This window comes from Cervus canadensis, chromosome 10 (genome assembly GCF_019320065.1).
Source record: "Cervus canadensis isolate Bull #8, Minnesota chromosome 10, ASM1932006v1, whole genome shotgun sequence".
Lineage (NCBI taxonomy): Eukaryota > Metazoa > Chordata > Mammalia > Artiodactyla > Cervidae > Cervus > Cervus canadensis.
Window position 1 is genome coordinate 63,799,297 of NC_057395.1, and position 16,336 is coordinate 63,815,632.

At 39.6% G+C, this 16,336-nt stretch overlaps 1 protein-coding gene across 7 annotated transcripts in view; it reads left to right on the plus strand.

The window, feature by feature from the left end:
* The window catches only part of PHF20 (PHD finger protein 20), a 135,480-nt gene that overhangs the window by 13,927 nt on the left and 105,217 nt on the right, over positions 1 to 16,336 (plus strand). For 6 of the 7 annotated variants that reach the window (XM_043478670.1, XM_043478673.1, XM_043478675.1 and 3 more), the window contains exon 2: positions 7,944 to 8,058. In XM_043478670.1, coding sequence (XP_043334605.1) covers positions 7,976 to 8,058 — 83 coding nt within the window. In that variant the 5' untranslated portion in view covers positions 7,944 to 7,975. Of the gene's footprint in view, positions 1 to 7,941; positions 8,059 to 16,336 lie in introns of those variants that run through there. The other variant, XM_043478676.1, reaches the window with a different exon arrangement.

Sequence of the window (16,336 nt, forward strand, 5' to 3'; positions counted from 1 at the left end):
TAGGTGCCATTCCAGGACTCTAAAGCACAGCTCAGTAGTTGTGCACAGGCTAGGTTGCTCCGAAGCATGTAGGATCTTCCTGGACCAGGAATCAAACTCATGTTTCCTGCATTGGCAGGCGGATTCTTCACTACTGAACCATCAGGGAAGCCCAAGAAGTACATTCTTCAGTTCAGTTCAGTGGCTCAGTCGTGTCCGACTCTTTGCGACCACATGGACTGCAGCACATGAGGCTTCCCTGTCCATCACCAACTCCCGGAGCCTGTTCAAACTCATGTCCATTGAGTCAGTGATGCCACCCAACAATCTCATCTTCTGTCATCCCCTTCACCTCCCGCCTTCAATCTTTCCCAGCATCAGGGTCTTTTCCAGTGCTTCACATCAGGTGGCCAAAGTATTGGAGCTTCAAGCATCAGTCCTTCTAATGAATATTCAGGACTGATTTCCTTTAGGATGGACTGGTTTGATCTCCTTGCAGTTCAAGGGACTCTCAAGAGTCTTCTCCAACTTCACAGTTCAAAAGCATCAATTCTTTAGCGCTCAGCTTTCTTTATGGTCCAACTCTCACATACATACATGACTCCTGGAAAACCATAGCTTTGACTAGACGGACCTTTGTTGGCAAAGTACTGTCTCTGCTTTTTAATATGCTGTCATAGCTTTTCTTCCAAGGAGCAAGTGTCTTTTATTTTTTTATTTTTGCAAGTGTCTTTTAATTTCATGGCTGCCGTCACCACCTGCAGTGATTTTGGAGCCCAAGAAAATAAAGTCTCTCACTGTTTCCATTGTTCCCCCATCTATTTGGCATGAAGTGATGGGACCAGATGCCATGATCTTAGTTTTCTGAATGTTGAGCTTTAAGCCAACTTTTTCACTTTCCTTTTTCACTTTCATCAAGATGCTCTTTAGTTCCTCTTCACTTTCTGCCATAAGGGTGTCATCTCCATATCTGAGGTTATTGATATTTTTCCTGGCAGTCTTGATTCTAGCTTGTGCTTCATCCAGCCTGGCATTTTGCATGATGTACTCTGCATATAAGTTAAATAAAAGGGTGACAGTAGACAGCCTTGAGGTACTCCTTTCCCAATTTGGAACCAGTCTGTTGTTCCATATCCAGTTCTAACTGTTGCTTCTTGACCTGCATACAGATTTCTCAGGAGGCAAGTAATGTGGTCTGGTATTCCTTCCTCTTGAATTTTCCACAGTTTGTTGTGATCTACACAGTCAAAGGCTTTGGTGTAGTCAATAAAGCAGAAGTAGATGTTTTTCTGGAACTCTCTTGCTTTTTCTGTTTTCCACCGGATGTTGGCAATTTGATGTTTCCTCTGCCTTTTCTATAAATCTAGCTTGAACATCTGGAAGTTCTTGGTTCACATACTGTTGAAGCCTAGCTTGGAGAATTTTGAGCATTACTTTGCTGGTGTGTGAGATGAATGCAATTGTGCAGTAGTTTGAACATTCTTTGGCATTGCCTTTCTTTGGGATTGGAATGAAATTGACCTTTTCCAGTCCTGTGGCCACTGCTGAGTTTTCCAAATTTGCTGGCATATTGAATGCAGCACTTCTACAGTATCATCTTTTAGAATTTGAAATAGCTCAACTGGAATTCCATCACTTCCATTAGCTTTGTTCGTAGTGATGCTTCCTAAGGCCCACCTGACTTTGGACTCCAGGATGTCTGGCTCTAGGTGAGTGATCACACCATTGTGGTTATTTGGATCATTAAGGTCTTATTTGTATAGTTCTTCCATGTATTCTTGCCACCTCATCTTAATATCTTCCGCTTCCGTTAGGTCCATACCATTTCTGTCCTTTATTGTGCCCATGTTTGCATGAAATGTTCCCTTGGTATCTCTAATCTTCTTAAAGAGATCTCTAATCTTTCCCATCCTATTGTTTTCCTCCATTTCTTTGCATTGATCGCTAAGCGAGGCTTTCTTATCTCTCCTTGCTATTCTTTGGAACTCTGCATTCAGATGGTTATATCATTCCTTTTCTCCTTTGCCTTTCACTTCTTTTTCAGCTATTTGTAAAGCCTCCTCAGACAACCATTTTGCCTTTTTGCACTTCTTTTTCTTGGGGATGGTCTTGATCACTGCCTCCTGTACAATGTCACAAACCTCTGTCTATAGTTCTTCAGGCACTCTGTCTATCAGATCTAATCCCTTGAATCTATTTGTCACTTCCACTGTATAGTCATAAGCAATTTGATTTAGGTCATACCTGAATGGTTTAGTGGTTTTCCCTACTTTCTTCAATTTAATTCTGAATTTTGCAGAAAGGAGTTCATGATCTGAGCCACAGTCAGCTCCTGGTCCTGTTTTTGCTGACTTTATAGAGTTTCTCCATCTTTGGCTGCAAAGAATATAATCAGTTTGATTTCTGTATTGCCCATCTGGTGATGTCCATGTGTGGAATCTTCTCTTGTGTTGTTGGAAGAGGGTGTCTGCTGTGACCTGTGCGTTCTCTTGGTGAAACTCTGTTAGCCTTTGCCCTCCTTCATGCTGTACTCCAAGGCCAAACTTGCCTGTTACTCCAGGTATCTTTTGACTTCCTACTTTTGCATTCCAATCCCCTATGATGAAAATCACATCTTTTTTGGTGTTAGTTGTAGAAGGTCTTGTACATCTTCATAGAACTGTTCAGCTTCTTTGGCATTAGTAGTTGGGGCATAGATTTGGATTACTGTGATATTGAATGGTTTGCCTTGGAAATGAACAGAGATCATTCTGTCATTTTTGAGACTGCACCCAAATACTATATTTTGGACTCTTTTGTTGACTTTGAGGGCTACTCCATTTCTTCTAAGGAATTCTTACCCACAGTAGTAGATATTCTTAAGGTTAGAAAATTCAAACAATAAAATTAAAAAATGAAGTTAAATTTTCTTGCTCTATTCCTTTCATTAAGGGAACTACTGAACAGTTATTTTGTTCCTTCTTAGAGGGAAGAAACATGCATAGAGTATGCATATAATAGATCTGTCTGTATATATGTTTATTTGTATTAAAGAGGTAATACTGTATGCCTGCCTCTACACCATGCTTTTTTTACTTGATAGTGTATCTTGCAGATGGCTCCATATCAGCATCTACAGCTTACCATTTTACCTTTTAATAGCTGTACCACATTCTGTTGTATTAGTTCAGTTCAGTTCGGTTGCTCAGTCGTGTCCGACTCTGCGTCTCCATGAACTGCAGCACGCCAGGCCTCCCTGTCCATGCCCAACTCCTGGAGTTTAATCAAACTCATGTCCATTGAGTCGGTGATGCCATCCAGCCATCTCATCATCTGTTGTCCCCTTCTCCTCCTGCCCCTAATCCTTCCCGGCGTCAGGGTCTTTTCCAGTGAGTCAACTCTCCACATAAGGTAGCCAAAGTATTGAAGTTTCAGCTTCAGCATCAGTCCTTCCAGTGAATACCCGGGACTGATCTCCTTTAAGATGGACTGGTTGGATCTCCTTGCAGTCCAAGGGACTCTCAAGAGTCTTCTCCAACACCATGGTTCAAAAGCATCAATTCTTTGGAACTTAGCTTTCTTCACAGTCCAACACTCACATCCATACGTGACTACTGGGAAAACCATAGCCTTGACTAGACGGACCTTTTTTGGCAAAGTAATGTCTCTGCTTTTTAATATGCTATCTAGGTTGGTCATCACTTTCCTTCCAAGGAGTAAGTGTGTTTTAATTTCATGGCTGCAATCACCATGTGCAGTGATTTTGAAGCCCCCCAAAATAAAGTCTGACAATGTTTCCACTGTTTCCCCATCTATTTGTCATGAAGTGATGGGACCAGATGCCATGATCTTAGTTTTCTGAATGCTGAACTTTAAGCCAACTTTTTCACTCTCCTCTTTCACTTTCATCAAGAGACTTTTTAGTTCCTCTTCTCTTTCTGCCATAAGGGTGGTGTCATCTGCATATCTGAGGTTATTGATATTTCTCCCAGCAATCTTGATTCCAACTTGTGCTTCTTCCAGCCCAGCGTTTCTCATGATGTACTCTGCATATAAGTTGAATAAGCAGGGTGACAATATACAGCCTTGACATACTCCTTTTCCAATTTGGAACCAGTCTGTTGTTCCATGTATTCTGTTGTATAGATGGCCATAATTCATTTAAGTGGGCCTCTTTTGATGGGCATTTTAATTGCAGAAATTTATTGTTCATCCTCACAGGTAATTTGGCAGACTTTGGGGGATGTATCCGTAGGGTGTCACTGGATATGGGTCTGTTGGGTTGTGGGTATTTGCATATTTGTAGATACTGCCAAGTTGCCTCTAGATAGGATTTTCCAATTTATGCTTCTACCAACAGAGTATAAGTATCATTTTTCCCTCATCCCCGAAAGCACTGGGTATTTTATCTTGAAATTATTAGCCTGAAAAGTGAAAAGTTGTTACTTTGATTTGGATTTCCTTTAGTTTAGGATGATGTTACATGAATAAGGATAATATAATCATATGCTTATTAGATCTTTGTATTATTCCTGCCCCTCTTCCCCACAAGCCTCTCCCTTCCCTACCTGGGAATCTGCCAGTTCTCACATTTTGCTCTTTTTTTTTTTTTTTCCATTTTGCTCATTTTTTTTTTTTTCCTTTCATTTTGCTCATTTTTAAGTGAGTTGTTTGGCTCTTTTGTTCTTGGTTTATATGCACTCCTTGTTAATAAAGTAAGTTAGCCCTTTGGTCATATGTGTTGAAGTTATTTTCTCCAAGTTTGTTGTTTGTGAAAGTGCCCTTTAAACTGTGTTACACAGTATACATTTAAAGGATTCATTATCATTGGTACAGGGCCACTGACTGCAAATACTGTATTTAAGGAAATAAACTAGGCTCTCTTGTCTCCTGTGGAGCAGTGAGCACACACTGTAGGGTAATTTGTTTTTTTTATTTTATTTTTAATTAAAAAATTTTTTTGACCTTGCTGCATGGCAACTTAGTTCCCCCCAGGGATTGAACCCATGACCCCTAACTGCTGGGCCACCAGGGAATTCCCTGTAGGGAATTTTGAATGTAAAGGAGTAGTTTGAAGTCCTGCCAGGGTCTTTAAAATGGAATCATATATGAGTACAGATTGCATCAGATTTTTTTTTTTTCATAGTTTTCCTGGGTGTCTTTATTGAACATATTTCCTCTTCCTATTCTGGAACTAGAACTTTTTGGAAGAAAAAATCTAAGGCCCTGTAGAATGCATAAGTTAAAAGCTACAGAATCTTAGCCCTCTTGCAGCTTGAGAAAAATGTGTGTTTAAATGTAAGAAGTAAAAACTTATGTAATCTTAATTCCTACTTCTGTCTTGAACTATTTTTTATTCTTTAGTAGATGTTGTCAAATTAAATTGAGACTTTCAGACAGTTGTCCCTCCCTTTGCCCTTTGTTAGAGCCCCTTCATCTCTTCTCAGTGTTTGTGTTTGTCTTCCTGGGCGGACAGGAGCTGGGACTGAGTTGGATTTCTGATTCCTGATTTCCAGCACAGTGCCTTTCTGACAGTGCTCACTAATGATTTGTTGAATAAATTAATGTGAAATTTAAAAACAAACTCTGCCATCCTAGAGGAGTAGAGGGATTTGGGCATGGGACATAAAAGTCAGATTAGTCCTTAGTCTTGTTCTGACTGGTATCAGAGTGGAGCTTCAAATAAATGGGTCAGAGTTACAATGAAACCTGTTTCAGTTCATGATAAGGAAGACCTTCAACAATTCTGCCTCAAGAGGAATTGGTTTTCTTGAGTCATTAAGAATAATTTGCTCATTTTCATTCACTGCCTTGTTCCCACACTCCTGTATTTTAATGGAAGGCCTCCTTAGGGAAGCTGTGTGGTAAAAGAATTAATTCAGAAATCAAGCAGACCTGGGCTTTTGTGCTGGGGCTGGTCACTTAGCACCATAACCTTAGCCCAATTACTTTAAACCAAATTTCTTCTTATGTGATAATAGGATTATAATTAGCTGCTAACTATATAGTCCTTATACCATTCCTTAAATGGATTATCTCATTTAGTCTTCACATCCACTGCCTGGAGATAGGTACCTGGTATCACCATCCCCATTTTAGGGAGAGAAAACAAATTCTGAGGGGTTAAGTAATTCACCCAAATTTTTTCCTATAATAAGGGGTGGGGTTGAGAATTAAAGGCCAAGCATTTAATCCTATTACATTAATGCCATCTCTAAAAGGGAACTGTCTCCCTGCATGAAGTCTAATAAATACTAGCTGCTCTGGTGAGTTTTCAGTGCCACTCTTTTTTCTTGTGTACCATCATCTTTTCATATAATCTGAGAGGCAAAACTATTAATCTGAATATTACTTGGTATACACGAAGTCAAAAAGATAATTTGAGGTGCTTTTTCAGGCAAGTCAAAACGAAGACTGTTTACTTATATTAGGTTTGATATCTCATTTTCCTGGAGAGTGTAAAGTATAGCCAGTCAGACCTCTGACTTGCCCTTTCCTAGGGTCCATATCATCCAAATACTCTTGTTTGACATAGCCTTTCAGTTGAAACTGTCACCTGTTCCTGTCTTAGTCTGGTATTTGCTTTATGTGTTCTCCAATATCAGCCCCTTGGAATGAGTTGTTTAATATAATGGATAGCTCATCGTGTACATTTTTTTTTCCTCATGGGAAATTTCCAGTGTGAAAAATTGTAAATTTAGGAAACTTTAAGAGGGAGAGATCACTTACAAACTGTTTTTTTTATTTTCCAGTCTTTTTTTTTTAAATGCACATGAGTTTTACTGTGAGTTCAGAGGGATATAATTTTATATCCTCCTTTTTCATGTAATATATTGCAAGAAAATGTGATGGTATGTACACATTAGATATGAGGACCCACTTCTGTGATTATTCCTCGTTCATCTATTGCAAAGATTGCCCTTGTAATATGAGGCAGATATTGCCCTGACAGTGCTCTGGCATTGCTTGGGATCCAAAGTTCAGTGGGAGAGAATTTACTGGGAGTTGGCCTTGCTATATGGAGGTGGCCTGCTCAAGTGCCCCAAGAGCTCGGAGCTCAGAGTGGCTACATCTCCAGCAAAACCACCACTAGCCCCTAAAGGTCAATTTTACTCATATGGATAATGATCACCAATCCCACTTTGTCAGAATTTACTCAAGAAGCAGCAGAAAATATGGATAGAACAAACAATGAATAAATAGACATTTCTTGTCCAGCCTTCCAAAAGTAAAGGACCAGAAATCGGAGTTCAGCTTTTGTTTCCTTCCTTTGTAGCACTTAAAAATCATAGCAGTTGCAGTTTGCAGTTAAGTCATTTGTCTGTTTTACTGGCTACATTTTTTTTCCCCCCAGTAGACTGGAGGCTTCAGGAGGCCAGGAATTGTGTCTCTTTTGGTCTTGAGGACTGTTTTTCTAAAGTCTCTCAGCAGATGTTTGTTATCATTTGTCTTCAGCAAATGATTAAATTTACTTCTGAGTGACTTTTTCTTTGGTGTTCTGAGGAGTCCCCCTTACAGGTGAATCTTTTTTGGTAAGCAGTGTTGGGGGCTTCTCAGGTGGCGCTAGAGGTAAAGAACCTGCCTGCCAATGCAGAAGACGTAAGAGACACAGGTTCCATCCCTGGGTCAGGAAGATCCCTGGAGGAGGGCACGGCAACCTACTTCACTATTCTTGCCTGTATAATCCCGAGGACAGAGAAGCCTGGGGGCTACAGTCCATGGGGTCGACAAGAGTTGGAGATGACTGGAGCAACGTAGCACTCTTCCAGTTCTAGAGATACGAGATGCTGTGTGTTAGGGGAGGAGGAACCAGTGGAGGGCACACCTGTGCTAGGATGAGGGCAGGAGTAAAGCAGGGCGCTGACGCCGTTTCCTGGAGCTTTGTGTTTTGAATAATGCCTGTTTGTCTTTTATGTGTAGTGAGTGATACTCCACTCTGGGCAGACTTTGCCTAAGTTTCATAAATATTTAATTGGCTTTTTCAGGAGAATAAAAGCAGCCCCGTTGATGACTGAAAATGACAAAGCATCCACCTAACAGACGAGGAATCAGCTTTGAAGTGGGAGCCCAGTTGGAAGCCCGGGACCGATTAAAAAACTGGTACTTTTACATTTTTCTGTTAATTAAATCCCTTCAGTAAAGGACATTTGCCAGCACTCATAAAGAGGGGTAGCCTAGGCTTTTCTGTAGTGTGTTCCTGCTCCCTGACTCTTAAGTCTAGAGCTGTCGTAATATCTTTCTCTTTGGTGCTGGGATCCCTGTGTTGAGGGAACCATCTAGTTATATCTATTTCCCTTTTCTGCCTATTCATCTGCAGGAGTTATGGGAAGAAGAAGCAGGAGTGGCTACAGGGAAGGGAAGAGTTATTAGTGGCAACTTATTCTTGGCTGCCTGTCTGAAAGATCAGAGATGGAAGAATGAAGAAAAGGGGGGTAGATCAGAGCAGTTTGTGTGTTGCAAACAACCCCTCCTGTTTTCTGGGTGTGTTGTTGTACAGTTGAAACTTAGTCATCGCATCGTAGGGATGATTAGGTTTAGAAACTGAGAGGTTGTAATCTCAACTTTGTCAATGAATCGTGACCTCTGGTTGGTAATTAGCCACTCTGAGCATCAGCTTCATCTGTAAATGTGGGTATTAGTAATACCGACCTCAACGGAGTTTTTCTGAGAATCAAATAACAGGATGTGTGGGGAAAGGCCTTGTAAACTGTAAAGTGGTGGTTGTTGTTGAGGATATCCTAGAGTTTAGTCTTTTGTTTATGCTTAAAGTGAAAGTGAGGATTTCAAAATTCAAACCTTTCTATGAGTTTTTATAAGGAAGACTGTAGTGCTTTTCAGTGTCAAAATAGACAGGCTGACCAGCGCCTGGTGTTTAGAAGGAGAAGATGAGAAGAGAAGCAGGGGAAATGGGGTAGAATATGTCTCTGCTGCCTTTTGGGGCTGGGAGATGTGATATAAGAATTAGACTCTTTGAACACCTGCTTGTTTCTGTAATTATTTCCCTTTCTTGGTTTCCCTCAGGATTTTTAAAGGCAGCTTAATCAAGAGAAAGAATTCTTTTTAGATTTGGGGAAAAAATTAAAATATTGAAAAAGTTCAAAAGTACAGCCAACTGTAAGATAATCTGTGTACTTGTCACCCAGAATTACTGAATTTTAACACTTCCATTTATATTTAAAAAAAATAAAGGACATGAAATGTTCCTGGTATAATGGTAGTATCTTTTATGCCCTTTCCAATTCAGTTCCACTCTTGCCTTCCTTAGAGGCAGCCAGCATCCTGTAGTTAGTTCTGTCCTTCCCATGTTTTACATTTTTACTGTATGTATCCATAAATAATACTAGTTAGCATCACTTTGGGTGTTTTTAAAAAATTCATGTAAGTGTTCTCATATTGTTTGTTTCTTTTCTGTAGTTCATATTTTTGTGATTTACCCATACTGGTATAGATATTTGTCCTCATTTCTGTATAGAGTTCCACTGAATGAATATACCATATTTTGTTTATTTAGTCTCCTACTAATGGACATTTAGATTCTAGTTCTTTACTTTATACACAATGCTACCTTGAACATTTCTATAATATCTCTTTGTGCACATGTGCAAGAATATTTCTTGGGTAATGGCTTACAAACTTTTTTGACCATAATCTAGTATAAGAAATATTTTAAAGAAAGCCAGTGTGGTACTTGCCGTATACACAATATAAATTTAAAAGAAGCAAAACTTTTGTGAAATAGTCCTTAACCTTAATACATTCAATATACTCTAATGTTTCCTAATATACACACAAAACTGCTGGTTGTGAACCATTAATTTGATTTTACAATCTACTGATTTTACAATGTACTGCAGTCTGAGAAGCCCTACTTCAGTGAATTTGTTAAGTAATATGATAAACACATTTTTAGTTTTACTGGAAATTTGCACAGAGTTTTAACCACTGGATCACCAGGGAAGCCCCGAGTTTCAGCTTTTTATTATGAAAAGATTTTAAGCATAATCAAAAGTTCAGAGAATACTGCAATGAATACTATGCCTTCCACCTGTATTCACTAATTGTTAATATATTTTTACCCAACATACTTTATATACTTATTATAATGTAATTAATTGTAATTAGCAATAATTTCATAATATCTGATATCCAGAACCTATTCAGATGTATGTCTCTTTAGTTACTTTTATCCCATGATAATCCTTCTCCCCTCCGCTACTCTTTGCCTTTCATGACGTTATTATTTTTTTTTTTTTTAAGACCACAGTCTCTCAAGAGCAATACATTTAATACATTCATAAGATTTCAAATGAGTACATACATGCTACAGGTTTTCGGTTTTCTTTGGACAACACAAAAACCACAGTACTCAAATTGTAAGTTTTAACAGGAACATTTTGACACATGGCAGGTTAAAAAAATAATAAAACCAACATTGAACTAATCCAGCACCAATAGACTTCCTTAAATCTCTCATACTATCCTACTTTTGAAATCATATGGCTGTCTTCTATACCAGCATTTTTTCTTCTCCACCCAACAATTCAACAACAAAAATTAGATAAAAAATTAGAGGTGTGTCACTGAAGGAGTAACACAACAGATTTTTTTTTTAAAAGCCCCTTATTTGTTGAATGTTGAAAGAGGAGAATATGATTAGGTGGAAATACTGTAAGGCATTTGATTCATTCACTTCACTCTGATATCAGAGCACAGGAAACGTGCTCAAAGGTTAGCAGAAGGATCTAACAAGGATGGCAAGAAATAGTCCCACATTATTTATAAAAGGAAGGCTGCACTCATGAATATGAAGAGCTTATAATACCATGGAAAAATATTTTAAGTTATAAAGTTAAATGAGAAAGTCATTTCCAGTTTAAATGACCCTGGAAAGGAGAAAGGAGGATGATTGGAAGTCCTAGAATGCAGTGCAGTACTCAGAAGATTTTGGCAATGGAGATGGTGAGTCCTCAAGCCAAAGGTGCTGTCGCAAGAGTCTTGTCTCCATATATTCCTGTTCACTCAGCCGTTGGCTGGGGACAGCCCCAGGGAAGTGTGGCCATGGAACAGAGGTGGTGGTGAGTGTCAAGCTGCTACAGCTGGGGTCAGTTATTAGCACTTGCTAAGGGTGTGAAGGGTATATTTTCAAGGCAGCCACATAGATGCTCAATAAAATTTGTGAGCTGAATTCCAGGTGATTGTAGGAAAACATTTTCCTAGGTTGTTTTGATTGCTTACATCTTAAGCTTGAAAGAAAAAAAGTTTTTTTTAATTGTAGTTTAGTTTGTTCACAATAGTGATTCAGGTTTTTTAAAAATTATATTCCATTATAGGTTGAGACAAGATATAAAAATTCTTTGTACTAAACAGTAAATCCTGTGGTTTATCTATTTTATGTACAGTAGTTTGTTTCTATTAATCCCATACACCTAGTTTGTCCCCTCCCTTCTCCTTGGTAACCATAAGTTTTCTATGTTTGTGAGTCTGTTTCTATTTCGTTTATAGATTCATTTATATTGTCTTTTATATTCCACATATAATGTGTAGTGTTTGTCTTTCTTTGACTGTTTTACTTTACTAAGCATAATATTCTCTAGGTCCATCCGTGTCACTGCAAATGTCATATTTCATTCTTTTTAATGACTAAGTAATATTCCATTATATATGTTTACACCACACCTTCTCAAGCCAATTGTTGATGGGCACTTTCGTTGTTTCCATGTCTTGGCTATTGTCTTAACAAATAGTGCTGGTATGAACATTGAGGTGCATGTATCTTTTTGAATTAGAGTTTATGTTTTTTCTGAATATTTTTCCAATCCCACCCAGGAGTGGGATTGTTAGATCATATAGTAGCTCTCTTTTTAGTTTTTTGAGAAGCCTCTATATTGTTTTCCATAGTGGCAATACCAATTTGCATTTCCACCAACAGTGCATGAGGATTCCCTTGAGAAAATGTTTTTTAGTGTTACAGAATTATATAGCAACTAGGTAAAGGACTGACTGCCAGGCTCTCCATGTGCAGCGTCTCCATTAAGATTTCTCAACAAGTATGGGGTTCTTTATTATTTCAATTTTATAAATGAGGGAAGAAACTGAGGCTCACAGAGGCAAAAATCCTTTGTCCCAAATTTCAGAGCTGGTGAGTGGTGGAGCTGGGATTTAAAATCCTGTTGAACTATGACTCCAAAGCTTGGCCATATCTCCCAGGTGATTCCTTTCTCTGGTGATATTTTTTCTGTGTGCACTTCCCTATTTCCTAGATTGCCTACTCGTTGCAAAAAAAGAAAAAAATAAATAGGGTGAGGATGAGAAGAGTTACTTTTCAAAACACATGACAAGTGTAATAGAGACAAAAATGTGACTTCCGAGTGGTCTTTCTGGATTAACGCTTTTATTAAAAGTCTGTAGTTTCGATTAATTTTGTCTGTATTGCTTAAACAGAACCCTGTTTAAGGGTTCACCTTTTGTAAACTCACCTCTTCTCACCTTTGTAAACAGCACATTTTCTACTTCTGTTTAACTGTTAACAGTAACAATGACGGCAAATGTTTATCAAAGATTTTCTAGGTATCAGGTATGATGCTATTTGCTTTACATGGGCCATCTCATTTACTCCCCCGTAGCAAGCCCATTGGGAACTGAAGCTTAGAGATAGAATGACTTGCCCAGGGTTAGAAGTTAGTCACTTTCAGAAGAAGTTGAATCTGAGACCTCCTGACCCAGTTTTGTTTGATTACAGTGTTTTGTGTACCTTTTCCAGAATTTATTTATAAAACACCCAACCCAGCTTTTCTTAAATTACAAGATCCCCCCCAAATCATGGAATTAGGATTTTTTCCTTTTTTTTTGGAGGGGGGGGGGCATGCTGTGCAGTTAGTGGGATCTTAGTTCCCTGACCAGGGATTGAACTTGGGCCCTTGTCATTGAAAGTGCAGAGTCCTAACCACTGAATTGCCAGGGAATTCCCTCAGAAATAGGATTTCTGTTTTCTCAGTGAAAGTGAAAGTTGCTCAGTTGTGTCCAACTCTTTGTGACCCTGTGGACTGTACAGTCCATGGAATTCTCCAGGCCAGAATACTGGAGTAGATAGCCTTTCCCTTCTCCAGGGGATCTTCCCAACCCAGGGATTGAACCCAGGTCTCCCGCATTGCAGGCAGATTCTTTTTTTTTTTTTTTTAAATATATATTTATTTATTTATTTGACTGCATGAGGTCTTAGTTACAGCGCATGGGATCTTGTTCCCTGACCAGGGTATGAACCCGGGCCCCCTGCATTGGAAGCACAGAGTCTTAGCCACTGAACCACCAGGGAAGTCCCTGCAGGCAGATTCTTTACCAACTGAGCCACAAGGGAAGCTCAAGAATACTGGAGTGGGTAGCCTATCCCTTCTCCAGCAGATCTTCCTGATCCAGAAATCCAACTGGGGTCTCCTGCATTGCAGGCAGATTCTTTACCAACTGAGCTATCAGGGAAGCCTGTTTTCTCAGAGACCAGCATTTATAAAATACAGATTTAGATTTTCCATGGAGATCATTAGTTCTCAAAGCAGTTTATCTCACCAAACAGACTATAGAATATTGATAAGAATCCACATTCTAATTTTAGACCTACCACTGTGGGGTGAACTTTCCACATATCCATCTTCTGCTCTGGAGATGGAGTAATCCTCCCTGCCCTCTTCTGCCGTTGCATTGATAATCTGACTGTCTAATGTATGAGAGTCTGCAGTTTCCTAGTAATGATGCTTGGTGGATGGAATGGAAACTGCTTTTTCTGATGCCTTCTGCCTTCTTCCTGTCATCTGGTGGGAGCACACCATCTGTCCTGAACAGTAGGCTTGGCCTTCCCTGTTCTTACTCTGAACACAGTGAAAAAAGCTCCTTCTGTCTATTTCTTTCCTGACTCTTTGGCATGTTTCCACCACCTTGTTTCCATTTAAGTTGATCATGGTATCCTTCCATTTCTTGTACAAAGGATTTCAGAATCTGAGTTCCATAATGTCCTTAGCTCTCTTTCTTTTCTATTTCTTTTTCATTAGGATTATTTGCACTGATCAAGTTTGGGTTCCTGGTTCATACCTCTTCACTTCTTGTGCCATCTTTTTAAAAAAAAGTTACCTCATTTCTGAGCTTTCCACATATGTGTATTGAGGCATTATACTAGGCACTATGGAATAAAGAGAAATCATTCCCTTCAGCTAGTAGGGCCCTCAAGAAGTTTAAGGCCGGTGAAGTATTTGGCTTTGTCTGTAGCATTCTGGCCAAGGATTGTTAATTGTGTCCTGTCATCCTTCAGTTCAGTTCAGTTCAGTTCAGTCGCTCAGTCGTGTCCAACTCTTTGCGACCCAATGAATCGCAGCACGCCAGGCCTCCCTGTCCATTACCAACTCCCAGAGTTTACTCAAACTCATGTCCATCGAGTCGGTGATGCCATCCAGCCATCTCATTCTCTGTTGTCCCCTTTTCCTCCTGCCCCCAGTCCCTCCCAGCATCAGGGTCTTCTCCAATGAGTCAACTCTTCCCATGAGGTGGCCAAAGTATTGGAGTTTCTGCTTCACCATCAGTCGTTCCAATGAACACCCAGGACTGATCTCCTTTAGGATAGACTGGTTGGATCTCCTTGCAGTCCAAGGGTCAAGAGTCTTCTCCAACACCACGGTTCAAAAGCATCAATTCTTCGGCACTCAGCTTTTTTCACAGTCCAACTCTCACATCCATACATGACCACTGGAAAAACCATAGCCTTGACTAGACAGACCTTTGTTGGCAAAGTAATGTCTCTGCTTTTTAATATGCTATCTAGGTTGGTCATAACTTTCCTTTCAAGGAGTAAGCGTCTTTTAGTTTCATGGCTGCAATCACCATCTGCAGTGATTTTGAATCTTTGCTAATATTTCATATTTAATGAGTGACTTACTCTATTAGGCACAAGTCTAAACCCTAACCCTAATCCTATACCCCATTTAACCCTCACAATACAATGAAGTGTGTACTTTTATTGTTACCATTTTATACGTGAGGAAACAGAGGCACAGCAGTTGAGTAAGTTGCCAAAGTTGCACAACTGATAAGTAATGGATTTGGGATTTGAATCCAGATAGTCTGGCTTCTGAGCTTGATTCCCCATTCTGTGTCCTGTACCTAGGATATAGAGTCAAGTTCCTGAAATTAATTATATTATGGGGTGACATTTACTCTGCATAGAGTTCGGGTGCAAATCCCTGAGAGACAACAATTAATTTTGTGTGTAGGAATTTTAGAAGAGTTCCAAAAGATGGCTGATGCCAAATCATTTATATAGTGCTAGATGCTGGAGAAGAGTGGTGATTAGGCTAGACATAGACCCTGATCTTCAGGAATTGATCTTCCAGTGGAGATAGACCATAAATAAACAGATCGATTCCATGAAGACTAGGTGGTGATAAATGAAGAGGAAAAAGTAATGGTAAGTGGACAGAGAGTGATGCGGTATGTTTATGATGAGAGCTTTTCAATGTAGAGGATGACCAGGGAGCATCTGTCTGACACAGAAGCATTTGAGCAGAAATCTGAAGAGAGTGAGGGGTATCCAGGGGAAGAGGGTTCCAGGTGGAGGCAGCCAAGGCATAGCATACTGGGCACATTCAGGCAGTTGATGGAGAGTTAAGAGTAAGGGGGCCAGAGGTAGAAGATGAGCCCACACCTGTCAGCAGGGGCGGGATAGGCCAGAGGAGGGGTTTTGGACTTGATTGTAAATATAATAGGAAGTCACTGAAGGATTTTAAACGGTAAAGTGACATTATCTGATTTCAGTTATTAAAAGTGGCTGTGGTTATTGTGTGTAGTATGCCTGTAATAGGCAGGCACGGGGAGAAATAGGGAGAGCCCTAAGAGTCTTGTAGTAGTCGAATTTAAGGTGATAGTTGCTGAACTAAAAAGCATTGGTGGAAATGATGAGAAGGGATCAGAGTCTGGGTATTTTTCAAAGGTATAGCCAATAGATTTGCTGATGATGTTTTGAGAGACAGAGGAGATTCAAGGAAGACTCCAAGAACTTTTGGTCAAAGTACTGATAGAGTATTTGCTGAAATGGGGAAAACCAGCTGTTTGATTTTAGACATTTCAAATATGGGATTCCTTTTTCATCACCAAGCAGAGATGTTGAGCAGATGGTAGAATAAAAGTCAAGCATCTAGATGTGAGCCCTGAGTTAGAGATAGAAATTTGAGAGTTGGCAGTGAGTATAGGAGATTTAAAAAAAAGAGAGAGATTTTATTTTTTAGAACACTTTTAGGTTCATAGCAAAACTGAGCAAAAAGTATAGAATCCCCGTCTCTTACCCTCACACCTACAGTCTTCCCCGCTGTCAACATCCTGCACCAGGGTGCTATATTTGTTA